Below are 25161 nucleotides of genomic sequence, written 5' to 3'. Positions count from 1 at the left end.
GAGACTAGAAATTTCTCTTTCTCAACCCCAATAAATTTATGCAACTGCTAGAAAGCATAAAACTTTTCTTCCTCACAGCACATAAGTCACTAAATTACCTTTCTCCTGAAACGAGTGCTGCTAGCTGTAACATCTTGGGAGCTATAAGAAAAACCTTGGACTCCAGTAGAAAAATCAAACTGACTCATTTCCTCACTCAAACTGCTATCCATCATGTATGATGCAGAAGCTAAATACTTGGGTTCATCTAAATAGGAAAAAGAATAGACCATTAATCAAGGTAATTACAAGAAACAAGCCTTTATTGGCCACTAAAACTTGAGGGTGGGTGGGAATTTGTCGTTAGATGAAGTACATTGAACGCTTTTATTTGTTCCTGCTATAGTAGAAGCCGATTAGCAACACATCAATGAACACGGTATGAAAGGTAAGAAGGCATTTTTTTCAGTCATAAATGACTTTCATACCTTGATCGCCATTCCCTGCATCCCTGGCCTCCTTTCTAATAGCAATGTACCGCTTCTTCCTTTCCAGAGGCACCTAAATAGCAAGAAATAAAGTTTGAAAATTATTTTTTTTATTTACAGTTTATTTACAATTATTTATTTACAGAACTGCCAAAAAATGATCAAAACCATTTAACATGAATGGAAATCCCATGTTGTAAATTATTATAATTAATGCTACAAAACAACAGCGAAATTACTTATTGCTACAGCTGTTCATTACCAGAGTAAGTGTGCTAAAAAGTATTTTAAAGTCACATGCACTGCAGATGTGTTTTAAATTTCAAGTCTGGATTTCTCTCAGAAGAATGTATTTTAAAACATTAGAGGAGTACTCTATTTTTTATTTGCTACAGAATCTTCTTTCTCTGTGAGAATTGATCTGGTCTACAGTGACTACACTGTGAGTCATACTAATTTTTTACTTCAGAACACTAAAGCCCAGAAATTCCACTCACCTCAATTTCTACAGGAAATGTATACTGACGCTTCAGGTCTATCAAATTTTCAAAAATCAGCAAGTTCTGCAAACCAAAGCATGTTTGGAAATATCAAAATTATAATGCTGGACACGATAACAATTGCTCTAAACGTATTTTATTTCTTCTTAAAAAACAACAGATCAACGTACAATATAGAAAATATGTTTTCTCTTCTAGATCAATACTTTTAAGAAAATTTTGCTATTCAACTACCAAGAATTCACACCACAATGTGCTCCGTAAAGAGAGTATCTCTTATTCAAGTATATTGCAAGCACTGGAGAACTTAAACAATAAGGTTTTTTTCTCACATTTTAGAAAACTGATTGAGAGTGAAGGGAAAACAGCGTAAATGTATCATTACTTCACTCATTTCCAAACAGACAGTAAAACCTTCATCAGCGATTCCAATCGCATGAAGGATGAAAGAAAGTCAGCTACGACTCCTTCTATTGCCTCACTGGGTACTTTGTTAATATAATTGCACGCCATTCAGGTTTGATTCTTTGATTTATTGCAATCAGGTAAAAACACTTTGTGTCTCATGCTCTGGAAGCCTTCTAACAGCAACAACAGCTTCTTACCTTTTCTAATTTTTCTGTAAAGAGAAAGCCTTGATAAAATTTACTTTCAGTGAAGACACAACTGATAACAGCAATAGCACAATTATACGCTGCACAGTGATATTGTCTCCTCTTCTCCAACAGCTGACTCTCTCCTGCCATGTTTTCTGTAAATGCATCATAGCATGACCTTAAAATACAAACAGGTAAGAAAACACCATCAGAAGTCTTCTTTTAAGAAGCAGACGAAAGGCCCCAACCAGAGAGCGGTGAATCAACAGAATTTCAAGAGTTCTTTATTATTATAGCAGTATGAGCATTAAACCACCTCAGACTTGTTCAAGTTCTCTGCAGGTATATTGCACTAAAATGGAACTGTTCAGCAATGAGAAAGCCAACTTCCCCAGGTATTTACACAGCAGTCCTTAATGTCAGGAATATGATGATAGGCCATTTTCAGATAAGATGGAGATATGTTCCAACGCGTGCAAAAATCTCTCTCATGGTCCTTTCCCAAGAAATTATGAATGGACAGGCATGCTAAGCTATGCTACAGATTAGCCAGAGAAAACCAGTTTAGATGCAATTTTTATTGGTCTTTTGCCCATAGCCATTTATAGATTTTCTGCAAATCATAGCCAAGAAATTCTTTACAGTACTCATAAGACATAGTATTGTAAAATAAAATTAAAACAAAACAAAAAAAACCCAAACAGCAATTCAGGTATCTTATTTTTTTTTCAGAATATTAAACAAACTAAATAATATTAATTAGCATATATATTCACTATTAATCTTTTGTCCCCCTCTGCAGTGGTGATTAAACCAAATTACACCTACTGGTTGTGCTGCTATATTATGAAATGTAAATGAAAATCCATCCCATCTTCTCATCAATCATATAAATACCTGTCTTAGGACACAGAACCATACTCTACATAAAAGTGTAAGTATACTGAAACTGAACTTGTGAAAACACAAATTAAAGGCCAAGAATCATATTGAAAAGCAAAAATAAAAGTACAAGCTTAATTAGAAAAAAAAAAATGGCAAAAACAGGAGGCAAAAGTTATCCTAACATAGGATTGCAGTCTATGCTAGAGATCGTTCTATCAATGCAAATTGAATATTGTGTATTCCATTTAAAATCAAAAGCTACACCTCAGATTACCTTTACCCTTGAACAAATCAATTTTCTGCTTTATATAGCATACTTTAAAAGTGTATCTGCCCAAAACCTAATTAGAAATTAGAAAGAAATAAGAGAAATAATAGTCTTACTTTATTAGCGTCTTGGTAAGTTCATTCCCTTCTACACTCATGGAGCCACGGTAAGCTTGGTTAATTTCAGAGTCCTTGGAGTAAACATCCTCTTTTGAAAGACGCAAATACATCACTTCTAGCAGCTTGTAATACCCCATTTTCTTGGTGACTTGTGTATCAAAAGTATATTCATTGGACTGGAAACAAATAAGCAAAACCTCAGAAAGAGATTTCCTGGATCCTGCCCTTCCTAAGTAGCTCCACAGTCACTCTAGTTTCTACTAAACAGCCTTCAGCTTACTTTTACCTTCTAAAACAGAGAAAAGAGCTGATGATAATAAAAGACTAACAGATTCTGAGTTCCTGTGTAATGCAGTTCTTAAAACTATGTTGACCTGCTCTTTATCAGGTGAGCTGCCTTAACTACAATTGCCCTAAATCATTATAGTGATATTGGAGTAAAATAAGTAGAATACCAAGTAACAGCTCAGACTCATGACACCTGTAAGCAAAACATACATACCTGTCACCATACTCGGTATTATTCATGGGTTTCTTTAAGCACCTCACTTTGGTGCCAACATTTACAGCAACAAAAACACGGTGGGGGTGACTCTACATAAATCTTGGTTTTAGCATTTTGTTTTTAGTAACTATTACTAAATCTGAATAATTTCAGCATCTTGTTTGTCTTGCTGCCTTTAAACAGCTGCATCAGCAAAACCATGAGAGTGAAGAACTATGGGAAGAGCACAGACCTCCACTGACAACAAAATCATTGCATGTAACTATACTCTGAATTGGAGGATAGGCTGTAAATAGAGAAAAGAAGATCTGCACTCCTAATCCCTTGCTGAAGGATCTTAGCAATGATTAGAAGATGTGTTTCTTTCTCTAGAAGTAAGGCAGCTAATTTAAGAGCTTTCATTACGGAGGTTGAATACCTCTCTCTCACACCACAACATCTCACAACCTCTCTCTGCTACAAATTGTAGCAGACTACAATTTTACACAGCTTTTATATTTCAAAGTTAAAAGGGGTTTCTGGTTTTGACAGAACTTCAGACCCCTGTAGATATATACAGATAACATTCCGACTTCAATTTTTATACACAGTGGATATGCAAACATACATTAACTTCAAAGCAATGGTGTGTTGGGGAACAAAGAAAAGTTTCTCGCTAATAACCTAACCATGTAATTGGCACAAACTTCTGCTTCAAGACAAAGAAAACTGGAAAGCAAATGGTTTCAATTAGTGTCTCACTCAAAGTTAAGCAAAATTTACATACCAACACCAGCGTTTTATGAGACCGTCCCCAATCCTAAAAAAAAAAAAAAATAAATAAAAACAAAACAAAAAAAATTCATACCTTTGTAAATCTGGAATTGAGTACATCCATAGCCTGTACTATAATCTTGCCAAAGAATTCTCTCAGTGCATCCAAGCTGCAGTGCCACAAGAGAGTGAGGAGGGAGCGATCCACAAATGCTTGACGGGTAGTATTTGAAAGAAGGTCTTCACTCTGGAACATTTTGTGAACAGTGTCCAACAGTATCACTTGTTTGTCAGTGGTGCTCCTAAACAAGATGGAAAACTCAAGATGAAAACTCTACCAGACTCCATTTATGTTTTAAAACTCCCTGACATTTAAAATTTTTATTGTCTGCATTCATACGCTCTTGGGTTATCATCCTACAAGACATGCAAGATCAGGTTGAATTGCCACTTATTGTGGAGCTCTCCAAAGAAAATCTCAGCTTCTTACTCTGAAACAGATGGTAAACTTGTTTGTATATCTTTATTAGTTTAATCCAAAAGCAATCATTAGCTTTCTCAGTCCCTTTTCACTGAACAACCTAAAAAAACCAAAAAAACAAACAAAAAAATTATCTGGTACATGTGAAGGATGGGGGCAAACAAGGAAAAAAAGTAGACTTCACTGTTATCAGGTCCTTCTGTGGCCTATCGAGTGTTCCACTACTAGATGAACTGTTGTTCTGAATAATTTTATAAAAGCTATAACTTCAGAAATGGGATTTGGGCATAAGATAAATGACTCTGTCCAGGAAACTACACGCTCCAAAATAGTCACTACTTAATAGGTCATCATGAATTGGAATGTTTGGTTTGGAAGAGAGACTGAAGACCTCTTCTGTGGACAGAGCATGTTTGAGTTTACAGTTTACCACTCTGGAAACATTCCATTAAATAAACGTGCTGTTGTGTTTTGAAAGGGGTTAAACAAAGTAATTCACTGTCAGTTTAAGCGTTACCAACTTAAGTGATCATGTGGTTATACAGGGAGCGCAAATATAGGTGTCACACACAATTACGGTCTTCAACTGAATTCTGCCAGAACACGCTAATTTACAGAAGGCTTTACAAAATTTGCCCAGGCATTGGAAGTGTTATCTGGAAGTTGGTGCCACTCGTTCATACTTAAGAAATATTTCTGAAATGTGAAGACAAAAGTGAAATCTGAATTAAAACTATTATGTAAAACTTTATGTGTAAATCATCACTATTACAAGGACAACATAATAGAGGAAGCACATTTGCTTCGGCAAAACTTCAATGAGACCAAGAGCAAAATCCAATAGACCAAACTCACCTTCTGGAAATTCTTTTGAAGCTGGATTGAAATAAGTCCTCCATGAAATGTCTGTGGTCCCTACAGAGGACTTCTGTCATCAACTGCAACAACATTGGACTCTGAGACAATTCCAGCGCATCTAAAAACTGAAAAAAGTAATGCATAAAACAAGGAGCCACACTGGATCCAAACAATTCCATCTAACTGTGTAATTATTTTTCAGTACTGATCAGAAGCAGATGCTCAGAAGGATATGTGCATTTAATGTGGAATTCAATACATATCTTTAAGTTAAATTTCTCGATAAAGACATAACTCAGAAACAGAAAAGCTGATTTCCTTACACGAACTAAATGTATCTCTAACTCCAGACTCAGTGAAACATTGTTTCTTGACATAGTTCACTTAAGCTTCTAATTACACATTCACTAAAAATACTGACCTTTTTAGTGCAGTCGACATAGTTATTGTGCTTCAAGGTTCCTTTTGGAAACTCATCTGACCTCATGGGAAAATTGAAAGCTACAAGTTGATCAAGAGCATTCTTAAGGTCATAAAGTTTTTCTCCAGTCAAATTAGTGAAGAACGGAAGAATTATCACTGCTTGGCCCTGAAGAAAAGAAATGCAGTTTCACACTAAAGAAATTATTCTCTGACTATGAAGCAAGCTGAATAGGATCACAAAATAATCAGCAGCGGTTGTGCTTACTGATTCAATGGCTCAGTGTACTGATAAAGGTTATGTAGCTGCTCATCTTTCAGGTGCTAGTTCAGAAAGTAAGCTTCGGTCACTGCTGAGTGGGAGTTTAATTAATATCTCATGGCTGACATGGCTATGAATAAGACCTCATTGTTCTTCTAAGCAAGCACCCAGTATCACACAAGTGACTGATTTAATGCACCACCTGGCAGCTAAAGCAAGATCCCAAACTTCATTTTGAATGCACAGGAAAGTACAAAACTCTGTCTAGCCAAAGGTAAACTGATAGAGCAGCAACCATGCAAAGATGTTTTCTAAGTGGAGAATTTTTAATCTTCTAGTCCAAACGTTATGCTCCAGCATCTTTAATAACTTCTACTTTCAGTATGCAGTACTTTATCTCCCTCTCCTGACCAAGCCACATATAGCAGTTAATCCATTAATATTGGTCTCATGCTTGCAGACATGGACATTGAAATCATGGCAGACATTTGTAATTTGACATGTAGGAAATGCCAGTCCTTGCTAAAAGCCTGATTAGCTGTCACTTCTCAAATGAACACTTTAGAGGTCTAAACTATTTGCAACTGACAGTAAGTTTTTTCCTAAAAATTACATGCCTTTCAGTAGGGCAAGAAAAAAACAAGCATCTAAAACTAAAACACATCATCTGTGATATTGCCTTCTGTCTGAAGAAGGACGATTTACAATTTTTAGGATGTTGAATAGGAAAATAAAAAATGGAACTGGTGTCCATGTTACTGCACAAACTAATGTAAAATTTAAGCCCAATAACAGGGAATTTCATGAACGACTAACATTCTAATCTGGGGAGGCCAGTGAAGCCACTGAAGTGAGCCATTTACCTTAAGATTTAAGCCTAAATTCTGATCAGTAAGTAGACTGGTATAGGTATTAAAAACAGCTGTAAATGCTTCATGATTGGTATTGAAAGAAACTGAAGAGTCTATCTGGAATGACAGAAGAAACAAAAAAATTATTTTTTTTTTTTTTAAACTAGTCAAAGAGATCATTGTATTAATGAACAATAAAAACCCCACAAGCTATAGAGTTGTTTATTTCCAAAAATACACTGAATTAACAGAAAGCACATACAGAGTAATTCTGGTTTTAAAAGGACTATCACAAAGAATTCTAAAAGCTCCTACATAATACAAACAAAATCATAATGTTGGATATTTTCCAGTTCAAAAAAATATCAAGCTCCCTCTCAAAGCTGGATTTCCTACTGGTCACTTCACTGCCACCTAATGTAGCAACACAGATCACATTCTGTGTCCTAACACAGACCTTTAAAACAATTCAAGTTTAAAATAATTAATTATAAAAAAGAAAAGAAAATTCCCAATACATGATCTTTTTGTATATTTGCATACAGCTACTTTTACAAGCTCCTAAAAAAACCCAATAGGATAAGTAGATAAATTATGTTTTCAAAATAGAGAAAGAAAAAAAAGACCAAAACCCCAATGTAACAGAAATTAAAGGTCTCTGAAATAAAGATCTTTCTGCAGCCTGTTGATATGGGTAGAACTCCTCCATTGTGACTTTCTGGATGCCAACATGACAAAGAATGTTATGAGAGGCTGCTTAGTTTCAAAGTTTACTCTCTGCACTTGTACCTATTCTCCAGAAGGAAAAGAGGCAGCTAAAACATGAGAGCAGTTTAAAAAAAAAAAAAAAAAAAAAAAGGTGGCGGGGTGAGAAGAGCAAAATCTGGTAATATCTGCCTGTCCAAATATTTTTGTACTTTGCAAATAAAAAAATCAGATTCTGATATTGTCCAACTTTTTTTTCTTTCTTTTTCCAAACATAAAACATTAGAATGAAGTAGCATTTCTTTAAAACAAGATACAATTCCTACAGAAGTAGAAAAGTTACCTGGATTTTATACAGCAACGCCTACCTGCAGAACTTTTGCCAGCAGGGTCAAGACTGCCATTTTGCTCTCAGGAGCTGAACCTTTGGCCCACCAGCTGTCAAGTTTCCTCCAGTTTCTTAGTACAGCTGTGACCAGTTTCACTCCTTGCTGCTTGCGTACAGTACGCTCCTTAAAACTCTGATCTAACATGCCATTCAAAATGCTACCAACCTGGAAGGAAAAACAACAGGTAGATTCCTGCATCCCAAATGAAAGGATGATAGGATCTCTTCATTGGTATGGGCAATCATAAAAGACCATCACAGATTCAGGAGAACAGAACACCTGACTCAAAGTTAAAAAGTTTCTTGTTAAAAGGGAAAGAAGAAAAACCCTTCAACTTGGGCTCTTTCTGTCTGACTTACTATTTGTCCTAAAAGCAGCTAAATCAGAAGCACCTTTCTCTTCTTTGGAAGAAAAGAAAGCTAACTCTGTCGGAAAGCTAAGATTAGGATCTAAAATTAGATGATCTTCATTCTATCCCACATCCTTAAATATAACTGTATTTAATGGAAAGTAAATGCCTAATTAAGGAAATCTTAAGAAAATCCTACCCTGATATATCAGCAAACTTAAGTTTAATTTATTGCATCACATAGCAACGCTAGATTTAAATCTCAGAAGGATAAAGGAGATGTCTCTCTCCAGGAAATTAAAAGCATACACTTTCCAAAAAAAAAAAAAAAAAAAAGAGAGACTTCTATCCAATGTACTGCTGTTTCAGAGTACAGCAATTTCTTCCCATACCTTTTTTGTGAATATGGAGAAATAGATGATAATCCAGAATGACTCTAAAGATCAACACTTGAAAATTTCAGTTAGTGTGAAGCTGAGAAATAGGAGAAATAGAACACATGCTAACTTATTTGCATACGTTTTGAAAAGAAACATAAAACCATGGCATACCAGATATGAACAAAGTACGTTTCAATCTCTTCAGTCTAAGAAAGACCTGATTAAAACTAATGGTCACTGACTTCCAAACCTGAATTCTGTATTCTCATCTTGAATAGTTGGCAACCACCTAATAAACTGGATTAATGTTATCATCAGACAACAGAAAAGTGTTTGTTTGACCCAATTTGGCTATTTACCTTAATTAAATTAATGAAGTGCAGACTTTTAACACTATTGCTACATGTAGCCAGTGTAAATTAGTAGTCTATCATTTATCAGAGACACTTTTAAATGTCAATCTACTGTGGCACGCTCTGCACAGGAAATACTACAAAGTCAGCACAAGAACCAGCCTTTTAAAACATACACACATTTCTCTAAAATCAAATTAAACAATTTCTGGTATCATAAAAAATTATGCTCCCGGTGTTTTAAAATGGTACTTGGAAGCAATATCTTTAAGCATAACATCTTGGATAAAAAAAGATCCAATTATTTTTAAAAGGATGATCTATTTTCTTGAGTATCTTTTTAAGCAAAAGGGAAAATGGACTTTTGATATTTCTTTTTGATCCTTCTGTTTGTCAGAGGCACTGAAAGAAGGCTTCTCAATTATAACACGCTTCCTTTGTGGACCTGAAGGTGAGCTCTACATTAATAAGTAGTGTCGACCAACAGGATAAAATCTTTTGAGCAAAACAAGTGGTGCTGAGACTAAGTACATGACATCTACCCTGTATTTATTTCAGGTCACAGGGGACTGTGTGTACGTGTTTGTCTCTCTTTTTAATACTTTGATCTAGCTCTACTCTAGTCCTGCGGACTAAGTGCCCATTAGCGGTTGGAGTTCATTTTCCAGTTTAGTTTTATCCAAAACAAATCCAGTCCACATGCTCTGGGACCACTCTACAATTAAAATCAAAACACAGTAAATAGGAACAATCAGACTTGCTTTAAAAGGACATTCTCGATCTGAAGTACTATGCAAAAAAATCCTGAAATTCAGGTAATAGGATAGGTAATAGGTAAGCACTCTCCACTCAGTTTGATGTAAGATGACAGACAGCCTGTTATGCCAGGCTGCCAGAGATCATCAAGGTATCACCAGTAGGCACCAGTAGACCATGACAAAAAAAATAAAAAAAACAAATGCACTTTTCCCCACTACACACTCAGTTACATCTACCTATAACAACAAGAAAAGTGTTACCTCTAACATTCCCATTTGACTTTAAAAGGATAACGAAGATGTCTAATACCATTTGGGGATTGCTGACAGATGATTCCATAAGCTGGACTATGATCACATCCAGGTTTTTCAGCAGCTGTTGATTGATGGTTTCTGAGAACAGGCTGTAGAAATACTGTCCATGAGAAAAATTGATCAGGTTCTTCTGGGATGCTCCTGATAATGGCACAGATAACACCACTGTGTTCAACAGCAGACTTACTAGCTCCTCACACTGTGAAAATTAAGGTATAGAGACAGAGTTATCTCAAGCACATTAGAGTCCATTCATTTCTTACAAAAGTGCATGAATTTTTTAAAGCTTCCATCCCAAACTCTTTCATGTTACCAGAAAGCACAAAAATAAAGCACGAACAGTATTCTGAAATGCTTGTTACCTACAATTGCCACTCAATTAAACCAAAGAATCCTTACAGTTCCTCTGTAGGATTATGAATAAAACATTAGCCTTATCTACCCAAAATATGGGTAGAAGATTACTGATGATGAATATTAAATGATGATTCAGTATTAGAACTGGAGACCCGTATCCTACCTGGTCATCAATAGCAAAGGCTAGCTGCAGGAGTTGATCAGCTAATCGCTTACTGCTGATGTCTAACGATGGAAGAGATATCCTTTCACCCCCAGGTGCAATACCTTTATAAACAACTGAAAGAAGCTTAGAGCCAACTGAGAAATGAGGCCCTTCATCCTATGGAAATAAACAAACAAGTGACAATTAGTATAAGCTGAAAAAAAAATAACATAGAGGGCTTCCAATCCACCTGTATAGCTAATGAAAACACTTGAACTCCAGGTCATTTTCTTACAAAGCGATGCAAATATACCATGACAAGACACCTTTCTAACTGAGGAACAAGACTTTTAACCAGACAACCCTGTTGTGTACAAAGTTCAGAACAAACTAACAGTCATTTGAAAATCTTCAAAAGATTCTGATCCTCCTCCAGATCTTTTTCAGATAACAACACTACTACAAAAATAAAACGAACAGCTTAGAATGGGCGGGCCACAAAAGGTAAACCATGCAGCTCCTTGAATATCACCATCCTACAATCACAGCTCTAGCTTTTGTATAGACGTAGAGGATATATGGCAAACACTCCACAGAAATTCAATGTTTTGTTACTTGCTAAATATAGCCTTGTCTCCAGTAGACAAATTGTCTCAGTCCTTGTGGCTGTTGCGTAGCCTGTTTTCCTTCAATTGCCTAAAGTAAAATAGTTTGACTACAATCAGAAACTCAGTAGAAAGAGTTCTTTTGAGTAATATAGCCTAGATCCCCATGGCCCAACTGCTCTCCATCCTGTCTTCCTGCAACTCAGACCCACTACATTCCTTCTGATCAGCCAGAATGTATGCCTTTTCTAATTTCCCTCATCACTTTGAATGTTCTCCGTCTAAAAATTGTTGAAAAATGCCTCCTTTATAGGATAGTAAATCCTGATTTTTTGACCTTTCAGTCTTGTGAAGCTCACTAAACTGAAGTTTTAGGTAGATTCTGGTTGCTTCCAGGCCCTGGAAATTGGAGAAAGACAGACGTAATTATGAAGATCGTTCAAACCTCAGTATTGTGCTACTCAGATTTGCAGAATAAACATAAAACATTTATTTCTGATCCTATTCAACACCAGCTCTTCACTGTTGATCTCAATTTACACAATGTCTTCATCTGATTTGTCCTCTGTTTTCATACTGGCCTTTTACACAGGAAAAGCTCTTTACTGTATAAAAATATTCACCATTATTTTCTGGATAAACAATTACCTGATTGTGAAGAACAGAATGCAGCAGGCCAGATTTCTGGAGTTGTTGGCAGGCAGAAAGGACGGCACTTAATCTAACTTGATCAAAACGTGCATCTGAATTAAACAGATCAACAGAACAAAGGTCCTCAAGGCTAATGAGAAAAGAGAAGCAATAACATTACACTGGTGGGGAGCTCCATGTGCAACCATACACAACATTATTTACTTTCCATTTCTCATGGTGAGTGGCATTTGTTTGGATTCATGCGTACCAGAAAGCCCCTACTTACCTCTGCGGTGTGATTCTTTTTTTTATGCACAGTTTCAAAGCTTCCTTATAGGGAGATTTCATCAAAGCTTTCATGAGTCTTACTGAGATATCTGGGAGATTTTTCATGACTTGCACATCAGCAGTGTTAAAGCCTACATGTGATGGATCACACACTGTCATCACCAGAAGCTCTATCAGGCTTGCATTAAGCAATTCCTTCTCAAGTAGCTGGAAAGAATAAAACATTAAATAAAAGCTTTATTTCAAAATCCATTTAGATTTCCCTATTTTATTCTTCGTAACTTATCATTAGTTCTTATATCTAAAATGAAACAAAGCATGGAACAGTAACTATTCTCAGTAAGTGACATTCTTTTTCTCTATGAAATGTCTGACTTTCAATCAATCGTGCTAATACACAGAAATTATTTATAAAAATATACACTAGATATATGCTATCTCATCAAACTGCACATAAGATCTTTTATGTCCATCTAGGCCTGTTTCAGTCTTGATTATACACCTGTTATCACCTTGAAACCAGATGTAAACCTCTGTGCATGTTATTAGAGATTTGCTTAAAACAAGAGACAGTTGCAGTTTCAGAACTAAACCTGGCGGTGTAAGTTTCGTAAGAGACTCATAAGTCCTATACTTCATATAGTTAAATACAGTTTATATTACATCAAAGCCAGGCAAATGGAGAGACCTGAATATCTATATTGAATTCAAGAAAGAATTGCCACAATCTGCCTTTCAAGCAGCTATCACCTCCACACATTTAAGGCCATCAGGAGTCACGCAGGAAATATTCGTTGCAAGTACTCCATACAGAACGACAATCTCATAATCAATATACAGGAGTCTCACAGTCAACGTACAGCTGGAATACACAGGAAATACTAATTCCCCTAATCAAAACTACATCAACCACTAAAATTAACTTTGCAATATAATTCTTTTTACTTACAGGCAAAGACGGTAACAGTTCCCGATGCTTAGTCATCAATTTCAATTAAAGCACCTCTGAAGCTGATATTCTCCAGCAAACTAACATCACAACGAAAACACAAATCTAACTATATATAAATTTTGTATTTTTTATCCACTACAGATTTCAGTGCCTACCTTCCAGAAATCCTGCTGGCATGTTTCCAGGATCATGGTGACAAACTCCATGATTCGGACTATAATGGTACACTTGCTGTAATTATACACATCTCTCTCTTGTGGACTGAACATGCTGCCTTTTGAACTGCAATCAAAGCACTGCTCTGCTGCATGGATATCATGCAAAGCAATAGTTTCAAGGAAGAACTGCACAGCCTCCAAGAATGAAGAAGATCTTTCATTTACACCTAAGAAGAATCATACTAAGTTGAAATGATACAGTAGCTCTCAACTTTTAAATATATTATTTTATGTTGGGAAGAAAACAGTTGTACTGAGATGATAAACAGAAAACCATCACACATCACACCAGTATTTTCTGAAAGTCATATGCCAGTTCCAAATATTAACATTCTGGGCAGTGAAAGGTAGCTTTCTACGTATTGATCACTATAAGCCCTTATTAATGATAATGATTTAAGCATGCGTAATAAAAAGGATGAAAATTTTAAATCCCTAGTTTTGAATCATTTGGCCCTACGCTAACTGCATCCAACAATGATCTTACAGTATCGTTTTAAACCAAGACAGAGAGGACACTGATAGACTATCTAGAACTTGTACAAGACTTCAAATATGAAGTAACTATGCAACTGTACTGTCAGTGATAAAAAAGCATTTTGTTTAGACCTGCATGAATAATAAAAACTTTTTGATAGAGACACAATGGCTATACAAGGTATTACTATGCACGTGATCAAAATTCAAATACAAGGCTTCTGAACCTGATGCAATTGAAGCATTAGGAACTGAAGAAAGGTAAGATGTACAGGACTTGAAGTGAAAAGGGGACTTCATTCATTGCTTTCTGATAGCTCCCTCCAGACATTAAGAGCAAGTAAACAGCTTTGGAAGGATTTAAAAAAAAAAACAAAACCCAACAATAACAACATCTATTGCTCTCAGCAGCAGAGGGAAATTAGCTGTACAGCATCATTTTTTTAAGATGAGATAGAATCAAAACAAGTCGCTGGTGAGTGGATGACTGAGAGACAGGCTTGTAAAGGTATATTTCTAGGACTAAAAGGAAACATTTTAAGACACACTATTAACAAAGTACTAAATCAAAAACCATCTAGTACAACAACTGTTATTGAAACCTTTGGGATAATTGGTAAAATTCATCAACTCTACATTTAAGAAAAAAGCTTCAAGTCCAAGTTAGGAACTCGCCTTGGATGGGCTTTGTGTAACAGACACGAATGAACCTAATGTAACAGTTAATTGCTCACCCAGTATTTCATGAGGTTTGATCATTCGCAGCTCAAAGAAGGTATTGTAGCAGTCCAGTGCTGCTAAGAACATATCCATCCACCGCATGACAGTCTGTAAACTGAAGGGCTCCTGCATACCATTGAGAGTTGGCCGAGAAAGGATCCCAGATGGACTTTTGGCATCGCTGCCACCGCCTTCAAATTTGTTAATCAGAAAAGAAACATCTCGGGTTTTTAGAATATTAGCCAGCCAAGAAGATGGAGACTTGTTTCCTGACAGAAATAAAAACACAAATATAAACTCTCTAGGAAAAATACACTTCAAGCTAGCAAGGAATTAGAAGCAAATGGACTGACATGTCCACGTTTTGTGTTTTAAACTGGATCTTCTAGCACAGAAGGTATTGGTTCTGGTCTAGCCTTGGTCATACTACTTCAATTACCCACAAGGAGGATGTCAATTTGTGAGACACTCCCACTAGTTCCCAGTCAGCAAATACTGCCTTCATAGCTGGATGCAACAGCAGTTCTGGGCCTGTAAGTTATCCTTCCTGGCCAGAAGGAAGTTCGCAATAAAACCCTCTTCTATTCCACAAACCCTGAGGTTGTCACAATATCTGATTTCCAGTATGAGCAACTACTTAGTTTCTATTTAACAGCAGTGAGTGAACAGACATTTACTTCAAAAATAATTTTTCTTGTAATACTTTGCACAGAAAATGTTGAGGGAACGCATACACAGTATTTAGAAAGCAAAGATACAATACCTGGTAATAAAGGAACAAATTCATAGAAGAGCTCCATGGCTTTATGTCGGCACTCTGTCTGAGGTCGTCCACACTGCACTAAGAGCCACATGACAATGTCCAGAAGACACACTGACTTAGTAGCTGGAAATCCTCTGCACAAAAATATTAGGGATTAACAGCCCTCATGACATCTACCATGAAGCCATAGTCTTTCAGTTGAAAAAAATCAAAGTGTTCCATAAGCATTATGAATGTCCTTTTATCTATCTAACCAAATCCCATCTACATTACAAGGAAGAACTCTTCTACAAGCGCATCCTGCACTGCTTTCCTTTCTCCCCACTCTACTTTGGATCCCCAGATCTTGAAAAGCAGAGTCAGGTCTCCTTCCTTTTCTTTGTAACTCTCAGAGAGACAAAAATGGATATTAAAGCTTAAATAAGCCTGCACAGTTTTATCCCATTCCTAATTATCCAGTCTCCTAACTTACCATATGCCACAGCAGTGAGCTAACTGCGATTCCACTCACCTGTTTTTTTAGCATCACAGGATAATTCAGGTAAAAAGGGGCCTCAGCAGGGCTCTAGTCCAACATCCTGCTCAAAGCAGGGTCAGCTATGTGATCAGACCAGGTGACTCAGAGCTTCATCCAGCCTGATACTGAATCCATTCTTGCTTCTTCCACCTTTTTCACTACCCCTCTTTAATCACCAATCATCCTACTGCTGCTTGTCCTACTTCTGCTTATACTTACAACAATTAAAAAAAAAAAAAAAGACTTGGGAGGAGTTTCCTCCAAACACTTTGTAACACCAGTACTAATGTTGTTATAAACACCGCTATGTGGGAAATGTTGTTTTCTTTCCCTTCTGTCCTGGCCAAACTAAAGCAAGCTCTCTGTTCTGAGCTCACCAAGCTGGAATAAAGAATGATCATCACGATCCTTTTTTATCACGACCAGCATTTCTCACCAGTGGTTCAACAGACATAGCAGCAGGTCTCTATCAGCAACACTCACAGGATAAATTCCCCATTTAGTCCTAAGTGTTAATGGAACTACATACATCGTTAACCAAAATGTAATATTTAAAAAGCAAAAGAATGGCAAATTGCTCACCGTGGTACTCTCCGTTTTCCTTCCTTGTTCAGAGAAGGCGCTTTATGCTTGATTATGCGCTTCAGGTGATTAATAGCATCACAACATTGTTGAGTGGTACCTGTTAGACAGAATTGACATGTATAAATAAACGCTAGTAACTTGGTTAAATGAACCAAGGTATTATCATTATAGAAATGGTGCAAGAGACTTACACACAGGATAGTCTATCACCTCCACTATTCTGTGCTTCTACACTAAATTTTTCAAGTCCGCAGAACAAGATCATAAAATAGCAGACAGGTCAATATGGCCTGAGCCCACCGTGAGGCCTCTGCTATAAAACTGTGTATTCTATTTTCTATGCTCATGCTTAGAGAAACTGTAAAATTTTCCCATATGAATATTTCTTCTGGGGCCACTTCTATCATATCCTGAACTGTTTCTCTGAAAGAAATAAATCCTTGTAACATCAGGTTTTGGTTTTATGTTGTAATTACTATTAATTGATGAAAGTCAGAGCATGGGGAAAAAAAAAAGAAAGAGAGAAAAGCAAGTTTATCGAATAATCATTAGAACTGTGGAAGAGGTCACAGATTCTTCACACAGCTACATACTGTTGTAGAGAAGAATGACAAGGCAAACAGGAAAGGGTATTACAAAATGGTGTAAAGCTTCCACAGAACACAGAGAAATGCCAATTTTTCCAAGCATTTTGTTTGTTATAAAAGAGTAGACTTCAAGATTCTCATCAAGCTACATTTTTACAATGTATAACTGCAAAACCAGGACTCAAAACAAAAGCACCCCTAGCATTTTTAGTATTAATATAAAGCTGTAAATCATCGTAAATGTGAAAAGGTTCTTTCTCTTGAGCACAAAATCTCCCACCTTTATATATTGCAAGGAGTCGATTCAAAGAGTTCCTAACTAGGTATCACATAACTTCTCTATCAGTAATGAAAAATAATCCTTCCTTTGTTGCAAAAGTAAGCACATTTACTTTTCATCCAGTTATGGATTCATGGTTTGGTTTAGTTTTTCTTTTTTAATCCAAGATTCAACAGGATGGCTTTTTTCTTCATTTTAATTAATTATAGCTCACCTAATGATTTCTCATCTGTATGGGTTAAGGCCAGACTTTCCAGAAATACAACCAATGCTTCAAATACAAACTGCTCCACTAGAGAATTTTCTTCCCTTTAAAAATCAGGAATAAATATGATGAGAAACACAAGTAGAAGTAATAGAATTGTGAAATTCTAATTAAAAAAAAACAACACTGTAGAGAGAAACTGCACAAGATGTTTGTATGAAAAAATACATCTAAACCACTCTAAAAGAACAGCAATGAAGATTCACTGACCACCTTTAAAATGTATAAGTAACTTCCATAAACTTATGACAGAAATTTAAACTTCCACTCTCCCCACTTGCAGAAAGATTGAACTACAAAATTATAATTAAAAATTAATAATCTGAGTAACTCAGTTTTACAGCTATTGTATTGATTAATAGATTGAGTGCCAGTAGACAACTATTAGAGTTCTATGCTCAATTCTTTTTATCTCCTTGAACCTTTAGTCTGAGTTAGCTACTGTTCCGAGCTCTGTTTGCTCACCTAAATTCTCTGTAGATGCTGTTAAAAGCAAGTGCTGCACCCAGTCTCATGAAAGCACTGGGATGAAGAGCAAGACTATACAACCGTTTAAAAAGAGACTTGGTGTTTGCTGGGCTTTTCTCCTGCTGTCTTGGTGTTGTCTGCTTAATAGACCATTTCAAAAATTCTCGTACACACCGACCACAGAAATCTCTCAAGGTGCTGTCAACTGGATCCACTATGCCACTCTGAAATTACACAACATTATTTCATTACAAGAATGAAAAAAGAAAAAGCAATGTCTCAGCACAGTTATTAAGAGTATCTTATTTACACAGTATTATTTTTAAGTTAAAAAAATGTACTCAAACTTTCCCAGAAGTAATAAAGCCTCAAAATTACTACTGTCCAAGGGAAGGGGCAGCATTTCCAGCCCTCACAGCACTAGATTAGGCCTCAAAGATCTGGATTTCTATTGCCATCTCAGCTACTGAACAGCTCAAAAGCCTTGTCTAAATCATTTCATTTTCTGATGAGAGAGTTTCCTCTGCTTTAGAAGTGGCATGGCAACACTGACTTTAATTTACAAAAGTCCTGCAAAACCTCCTGACCTGTCTTGACTCCAGCCACTTCAAGTCAGTGCAAAAGCCAGTTTTAAATATAAAGCTTTTGTGCCTGGTGAAAGCAAAAAAGCTTAGAGGAAAATTAAGCACACCTCAAAAGAAACTTTCATTCAGAGTGAGGGGGAAAATTATGTATTTCAGTAGTTCCTTGTATACACTGATGATAAAAATAGCATTTCATTAATTCTACAAGCACTCTAAAGACACTACCTGCATTTTGAGAATGTCAAAGAAATACAGAAATCCATCATCAAAATCTCAGTTAAGAAACATTAAAAGATCACAAAATTGATAAACTGGTTTCCTTCTTTCAGACAAATATGGAGTGATTATATCTGTTTGTGTGCTCTTGGTTCTTTCAGTAATAAAATGATGCTAGTTAAAAATAAAGTCACATGGCACAGAAAAAAAGAGAAGGAAGACTTATGACCTACCAAGATAGCTTCCAGGAACACCACTGTATCTTGACTCTCAAATTTTTTGTTGTTTGTAAACCAGTGAATGAGTTGCATAACTAAAGGCTCATACAACTGCCTTGTTACCTGAAAAGAGTAAAAGCCAACCACATTTCTAGAATTAATATATTTCTATGCTATTTTACTATTCAAAATATGTAAGAATAAAAAAAAAAGCCAACTTCTTTGAAAAAGGGTCTATAAAATGAATAAATCAGCTTCATATTACATTCCCATATCAAGGATTAAAAAAAAAAAAAAAAAAAAAAAAATCTCGTTAGCTACTTTCTATTCAACTAGTCTCAAAAGATCTCCAAGCTTACTTTCAGTAAGATCCTCAGAGACAGACAAATAACATTGCATGCCACGGACTGATATGCCAATAAACAGCCAGGGAAACAGGGAAATTCAGTTTTAAGCTGTATTTTGATCTAAAATATCTCTTAATCTTTACCATATACGTTATTCTAACTTGCTGGATTTCAACAATTCTACCTGTAAGTCAACCTGATCAAACACTGTCATACTATAACATGAAGGAAAGAACCATTAAACGTACTTGCTTACACTCATACATATTTATAATACTGTGTGTATGCCTGTGTGCATTGGTTTGGACCAATCCAGGCATTATTTACCTACAGTTTATGTTCAGCCATATGCCAGCAAAAAGGGTTTCACCTAAACTGGTAACATAGCTTCCTGTATATTTTAACAGAACACAATTCCCTTTGGTCTAAAAATAGAATCTGGATGCCAGGGTCCAAACAGCAGTCTGAAAAGGCACAAAACCCATAATTTCAGCAGAGCTGAACCTATGCGTCTATTCTGTTTTGTGTAAAGGGGGAGAAACACCAAGTTCAGATGTCTGAATTAAATATATCATTCTTAACTATCAATGAGGCAGCTACAAATTCTCTCCCAAATGCTTTTCTTGTGGACTGTAGCTTTGCACTCATCCAATATTGAAATAATCAATTTGACCTCAAATTAACTTACTACAGAAAAAAGAAAAATATGGAAATTAAATATAGCAATAAAGAGCAGCTACTACCACAAACTCTTTGAATGAACCTTGAAACTGGAATCTTGAAACCCTCATGTATTTGTACACTCCTCCGAGTTACTCTTATTTACACTCCATTACTAAAGTCTTTGAAAAGGCTTCCATGCTACCCCCCTGCCCCCGAAATCCTGAAAAACTATTCCTAGAATAGAATTTCAGCTTACAAAATACATTACATTTGGGGGGGAAAAAAAAAAGCAATGTATTAGGATAACTTCTTACAGGACAGTTTTATAAAATTAAATTAAATTTAAATTAAATTAAATTAAAAGTTTTATAAAATTATAAAGTAATTCCCACATTTAGAGGTATTTTAAACAAGATAAAATGCTTATAAATGAATCTGTTTACCTGGTCTACATCACAAGCAAGACGAAGCAGTACTGGAAATATTCGCTTATGTAACTGATACATGGGTGGGGGACCCTGACGTCCTTCTGGCATCTGAGATGCTTTCCCCAACATATACGTGACTATGCTATGTAGCAGCTCACATGCTGCAACCTGGAATTTAAAAATCCATTTGGTTATGCATCCATTACTTTCACAGAGAAGAAAAAATTGTGGCCAGGAGAGAATGAGTCAAAAGAAAGGGTGTACTTGAGAAATCATTCCAATCTATGCTAAATCACCGTTCCAGGAACAGATCATGTCCATGGAAATAATTTATGCACATTCTAACTGGACCTTCTCCTAATGTTTTAGTCTCTACCATGGGCAATCACTTTTCAGCTGGAGAAAATTCATCACTGCATAAGTCACCCATCATCATGTGTTCAAGGATACCTCTGTTCTGGACTCTCTTTGGATATCAACATCCCAATCCAGCACAACAGCAAAATATTTGCTTAAGTGCTCTGCTGGACTGGGCCCACAAGCTCATAGGCTAGGCATGAGAAGGAGGCCAAACAACACTGAAGATCAATTAGTTTAAAAATTTTCATTTTTACATTAAGTCTAACTCTCAAAGCACAGTGGTGTCTGACAGAGCTTACAGCAACTTCTGCTCTTTAGTTTTTAAACATTCAGAATAATATCATCATGAAAGAGCACCAAAGAAGCACATTGCTACCTATGAATTAATTAAAACAAGTCTTCCTTAACAAGGAAGACATCATTTTATGCAGTATTTATCAGGTAGCATAAAAAAAGATGCAGAAAAAACATCAATACTTTTGTTTGTCTGTCACTTGCAGAAAGAGCCAGTTCAGTTACACGAGGCAAGAATAAATCCAAGTAGATGACAGGCTTCATATCTGCAAATGGTACAGCAAAGCTCAGGCGCTTCTCAGTGTCCCAGGATACACATTTCTTCATCATCTCTTCTGCAGAGGTAGCTAATGCATTTAAAAACACCAAAACAAACAAACAAAAATAACCTTTATATAATATACACAGAACAAGTATTTCTGTAGCTCAATAAAAAAAATCTGTAACCTTCCAACTGCAGTTAGATTACCATAAAATGTTAATACTTTATAAATTACTGGATGTTACAAGTACCAGAAGTATGTTAGAAGGCTGGTTTTACCTGCATATCTAAACAGATGTTTAGCCACCACATGGAAAAAATAATTGCAACCGACATTTCAGGAGACAGATGCAGCAGCCTCCCATTTCAATACAGGTAAGTTTAGAGACAATTATAAACCCAGAAGACATTGAATCACACTTGATTTAAAATACTCCTTTAAGATGTCCAATATACTACTTTTGTCTTCTACTTTTATAAACAATCAGACAGGAAGAGCCAACATACAGACTTCTGCAGCTGCATAGAAAATGACTACATTTATGGCTATGCCCTCCAAGGAAAACTGCCATACTTACTCCCTTCTCTCCCTATATTCCCATATTTGTTAATTTGGTTAACATAGTCTGACCACACTTTGTATTTAATTTCCAGGGAATAATGCTACTTTCCCACAGTATTTCTGAATAAGCAACAGAGAAGTACTTGGCAGAAAGAAAATTGATTGTAAAAGCAGAAAAAAAAAATGTAAGCACTAAAAGAAAGGAACAAAACTTCCATACAACTAGATTAGTTCTTTGACTAAATTTTGCGCTGAATTTATCCCTTAAAGCTCATGGTCAGGTACTTACACTATACTCCTCCATTTTTGTTTTAATTAGATTTTATGATATTTAATAATTAAATTATAAAGTTTATTCACAGACTGAACAGAGAATAGTAGAAAACTTTTTTTATTTTTTTTCAGGAGGCACTCAAATGGAGCTCTACTACCTGGACATACTAAAGGTATGCCGGACATACTAAAGGTGCACCTTAAACTCACAAGTGAAGAAGTGAACTTGCTGAGACTTACACAATTCACAGGCTCCAGTTCTGCAAAACTGGATTAAGTGACAATTGTAGTAAAAAGGTGGAAACAAGTACTGAGGAGTTACAAACTGGGGCGAAGTTTTAAAATGGCTTTGCAGCCAGAGGGCAAAGAAGGGGGAATAAATAAAACCATATACTCAGATGCATATAATTTTTTGCCTTTAACTAAAGTTTTCTACACACTTTCTGCATTCCATAGTAAGTTAGTGAATGCTTTACTCTCCTAAACTCCAGAACTGAATAAAAGCAATTTTGTTTAAACAAGAGCAACAAAAAATAGCTTTCCTTGAAAAGCTCATGCATTCTCATAAAGTGATGTTGAGACATCACTGAAATCCACTTTCAAGAGAGACAGCAGAGGCATGTAAATATTTTTATTTACACTGACAGGACACTCACCTGTAATTAAGTTGTGGTTGATCTGCCCTCCCAAAGATCCAAGAAGGCGTGCCACTCTAGTCCTTACTGCTTCCGAGGAGGGACTGTCATCCTAAATAATTCAACAGATTTATATTAGTGAAGGAAGAGTTACTTCTATCCATAAGTAACTTGGTTTACACAGTAAATGAAGGTTTTATGGCTCTTATTAACATATGGATGAAGAAAGTAACATGAAGAACCTGTGGGGAGGAAAACCGCACCGAACAAAGACAACAGTTTTGGTTCAATAAGCAAAAGAGGGGGAGACTGGAAAGCATTTTCATCACATTTTGTGGGCTTTGAACTGCCATTTCTCAAGTAAAGGTTACAATTTTATCATCACAGATAACACACACCTACAGGATGATGTAATAGTCTACAAAGTGGAAAGAAATCTTAAGTAAAAATTACTCTTTTAATTTGCTTTAATCCCAGAACTTAAAGTTTAAATCCTGTATCTTTACAGATAATATAATTATAAAATAAAATGATAGTATGTTTGACTTCTAAGACTATGAACCTATCCACAAGATAACAAAAAAAAAAAAAGTTACACATGGTATTTGCACACTGTACAACTGCTAAGCTGGGACCTGATTTTAGGCATAGGAGTTAAATTTTTGTTTCCACAATACATTAGTCTAGCAGTGATGCTGACTTACAAGATTTCAATTCCCTTTCCCTGCTTCATTCCCATTCTCACCCTAAAATATGACATCTTTCCAGCTGTGCTGATTTAACAGCTTTTTGAGCCACGCTGTAGAATGGGATTCATTGAACTGATCTAAGGTAGAAATAACCCTCAGAAAAAAGTATGTATGCAAGAAGGAAGAGAAACAGAGGGAACTGATTAACTCACATTTAAGAAGAATCAGTGTTCTTACCAATGAAAAAGTCTTTGCTTTTCTTAAACGCTGTATCACAACTTTGTTAAATCCCTTCTGGGCTGCTCGAGAAAGTTTCCTTACTTCCCAGTTATTCTGGGATTCAACTGATGAATAAAAAACCAGCATATGAATATTAGTTTATTGTAGCTGCACCTCATGCACCTACTCATAGTTTCTTTAAAAAAAAACGACCCTGGTTTTGCCCCTGTTCTTAGTGTTATGATGTGACAATTATTCTTTCATTTTAAATGTTTATTAAGGAAAGTCTCTATTAGTGAAAACTAAGCTGATTTAAGGATACAAAGGACAAATCACAGATAAGTGGCATATAAAATGGCCACAATTAATGATTGTTTGGCAGTAGCAAATAAATCCTAGTTTAAGAAAAACGTAAATCTTGGGGTGTAAGAGAAATTATATTGTTCCAACCATAAGAAATGCACAATATAGACAAAAGGTATGTCACGTTCATATCTCTAGGCGTAACTATGCAAAAATCATTTTCCTCTCCCTCAAGACTAAAAATTCATTGCTTGTATGTACCTGTAGAAGTAGAGTTTTTCAAATAACCATCAAGAAGAGGTAGAACATCCTTGTAGCAGGGTTGCATTATGTGTCTGGGGATGTGAGCTGACCAGTCTTCCAAAGCATCCAGTCCCAGATCAGCCATTGGGGTACAGCTAAGGCCCAGCTTAAATGCATTCTACATGTAAAATGTAAAACTATCAGTCTTCCATTTTTATTGACTACTATTATTTAAAGGTAAAAAAAAAAAAAAACACAACCATATTTGAAAGCATTTACCATACAATACATTTTCCTTCTTAATAACTTTTGTCTGCTTAACATCTCACTCATCAGCCAGAACAGGGGAGGAAGGGAGGGAGGGAGGGAGGGGAAGAGAGAGAGAGAGAGAGAGAGAGATTGCAATATATTGCACTGCAACACAGGCACTAACAGAATCAGTTTAGTGCAAAAGCAAATTCTCACAATTTACTTGTTTATCCAAAAAATCAAGTATTCTACCTCACTGAAGACAGTGAAAAGCTTAACAGTTCTCTTACTTACTCAGCAGGATACTAACTTTGCTTCAGACTTTCTGTACGTGTTTTAGAAAAAAAAAAAAAAGTGTTAGCTGTACATGACTTTGACCCACCTGCAGTGCGGGAATATATGCTGTGATATCAAGCATAATGATGTCATGTGGTAAAGAGAGCAAAAAATTAAGACAGGATGCCAACAACTCATCTTTATACTGCTTCATTTTTGCTGTAACCTAAAATTCAGATAAATAGGTCAAGAACAATCATATAAAC

At 36.0% G+C, this 25161-nt stretch overlaps 1 protein-coding gene across 7 annotated transcripts in view; it reads right to left on the bottom strand.

The window, feature by feature from the left end:
• PRKDC (protein kinase, DNA-activated, catalytic subunit) overlaps positions 1-25161 on the bottom strand; it is an 87317-nt gene that overhangs the window by 46216 nt on the left and 15940 nt on the right. For 6 of the 7 annotated variants that reach the window (XR_014228683.1, XM_082316540.1, XM_082316542.1 and 3 more), the window contains exons 20-46: positions 25002-25121; positions 24389-24548; positions 23843-23949; positions 22938-23028; positions 21368-21531; positions 20546-20698; positions 19108-19215; positions 18072-18298; positions 17556-17650; positions 16472-16571; positions 15373-15506; positions 14624-14878; positions 13350-13579; positions 12241-12449; positions 11970-12102; positions 10735-10893; positions 10210-10413; positions 8039-8224; positions 6978-7082; positions 5854-6021; positions 5430-5557; positions 4188-4395; positions 2833-3011; positions 1573-1741; positions 965-1030; positions 468-540; positions 99-247 (exon numbers count right to left, since the gene is read on the bottom strand). Coding sequence is in view for 6 of the 7 variants with exons in the window: in XM_082316540.1 (XP_082172666.1) it covers positions 99-247; positions 468-540; positions 965-1030; positions 1573-1741; positions 2833-3011; positions 4188-4395; positions 5430-5557; positions 5854-6021; positions 6978-7082; positions 8039-8224; positions 10210-10413; positions 10735-10893; positions 11970-12102; positions 12241-12449; positions 13350-13579; positions 14624-14878; positions 15373-15506; positions 16472-16571; positions 17556-17650; positions 18072-18298; positions 19108-19215; positions 20546-20698; positions 21368-21531; positions 22938-23028; positions 23843-23949; positions 24389-24548; positions 25002-25121 (4080 nt within the window). In the remaining variant the exon portion in view is untranslated. The remainder of the gene's footprint in view (positions 1-98; positions 248-467; positions 541-964; positions 1031-1572; positions 1742-2832; positions 3012-4187; positions 4396-5429; positions 5558-5853; positions 6022-6977; positions 7083-8038; positions 8225-10209; positions 10414-10734; positions 10894-11969; positions 12103-12240; positions 12450-13349; positions 13580-14623; positions 14879-15372; positions 15507-16471; positions 16572-17555; positions 17651-18071; positions 18299-19107; positions 19216-20545; positions 20699-21367; positions 21532-22937; positions 23029-23842; positions 23950-24388; positions 24549-25001; positions 25122-25161) is intronic. The other variant, XM_082316541.1, reaches the window with a different exon arrangement.

The sequence above is a fragment of the Platalea leucorodia genome (assembly GCF_965183815.1).
Source record: "Platalea leucorodia genome assembly, chromosome: 1".
Taxonomy (NCBI): Eukaryota; Metazoa; Chordata; class Aves; order Pelecaniformes; family Threskiornithidae; genus Platalea; species Platalea leucorodia.
This window is presented reverse-complemented; position numbering and strand designations above follow the sequence as displayed.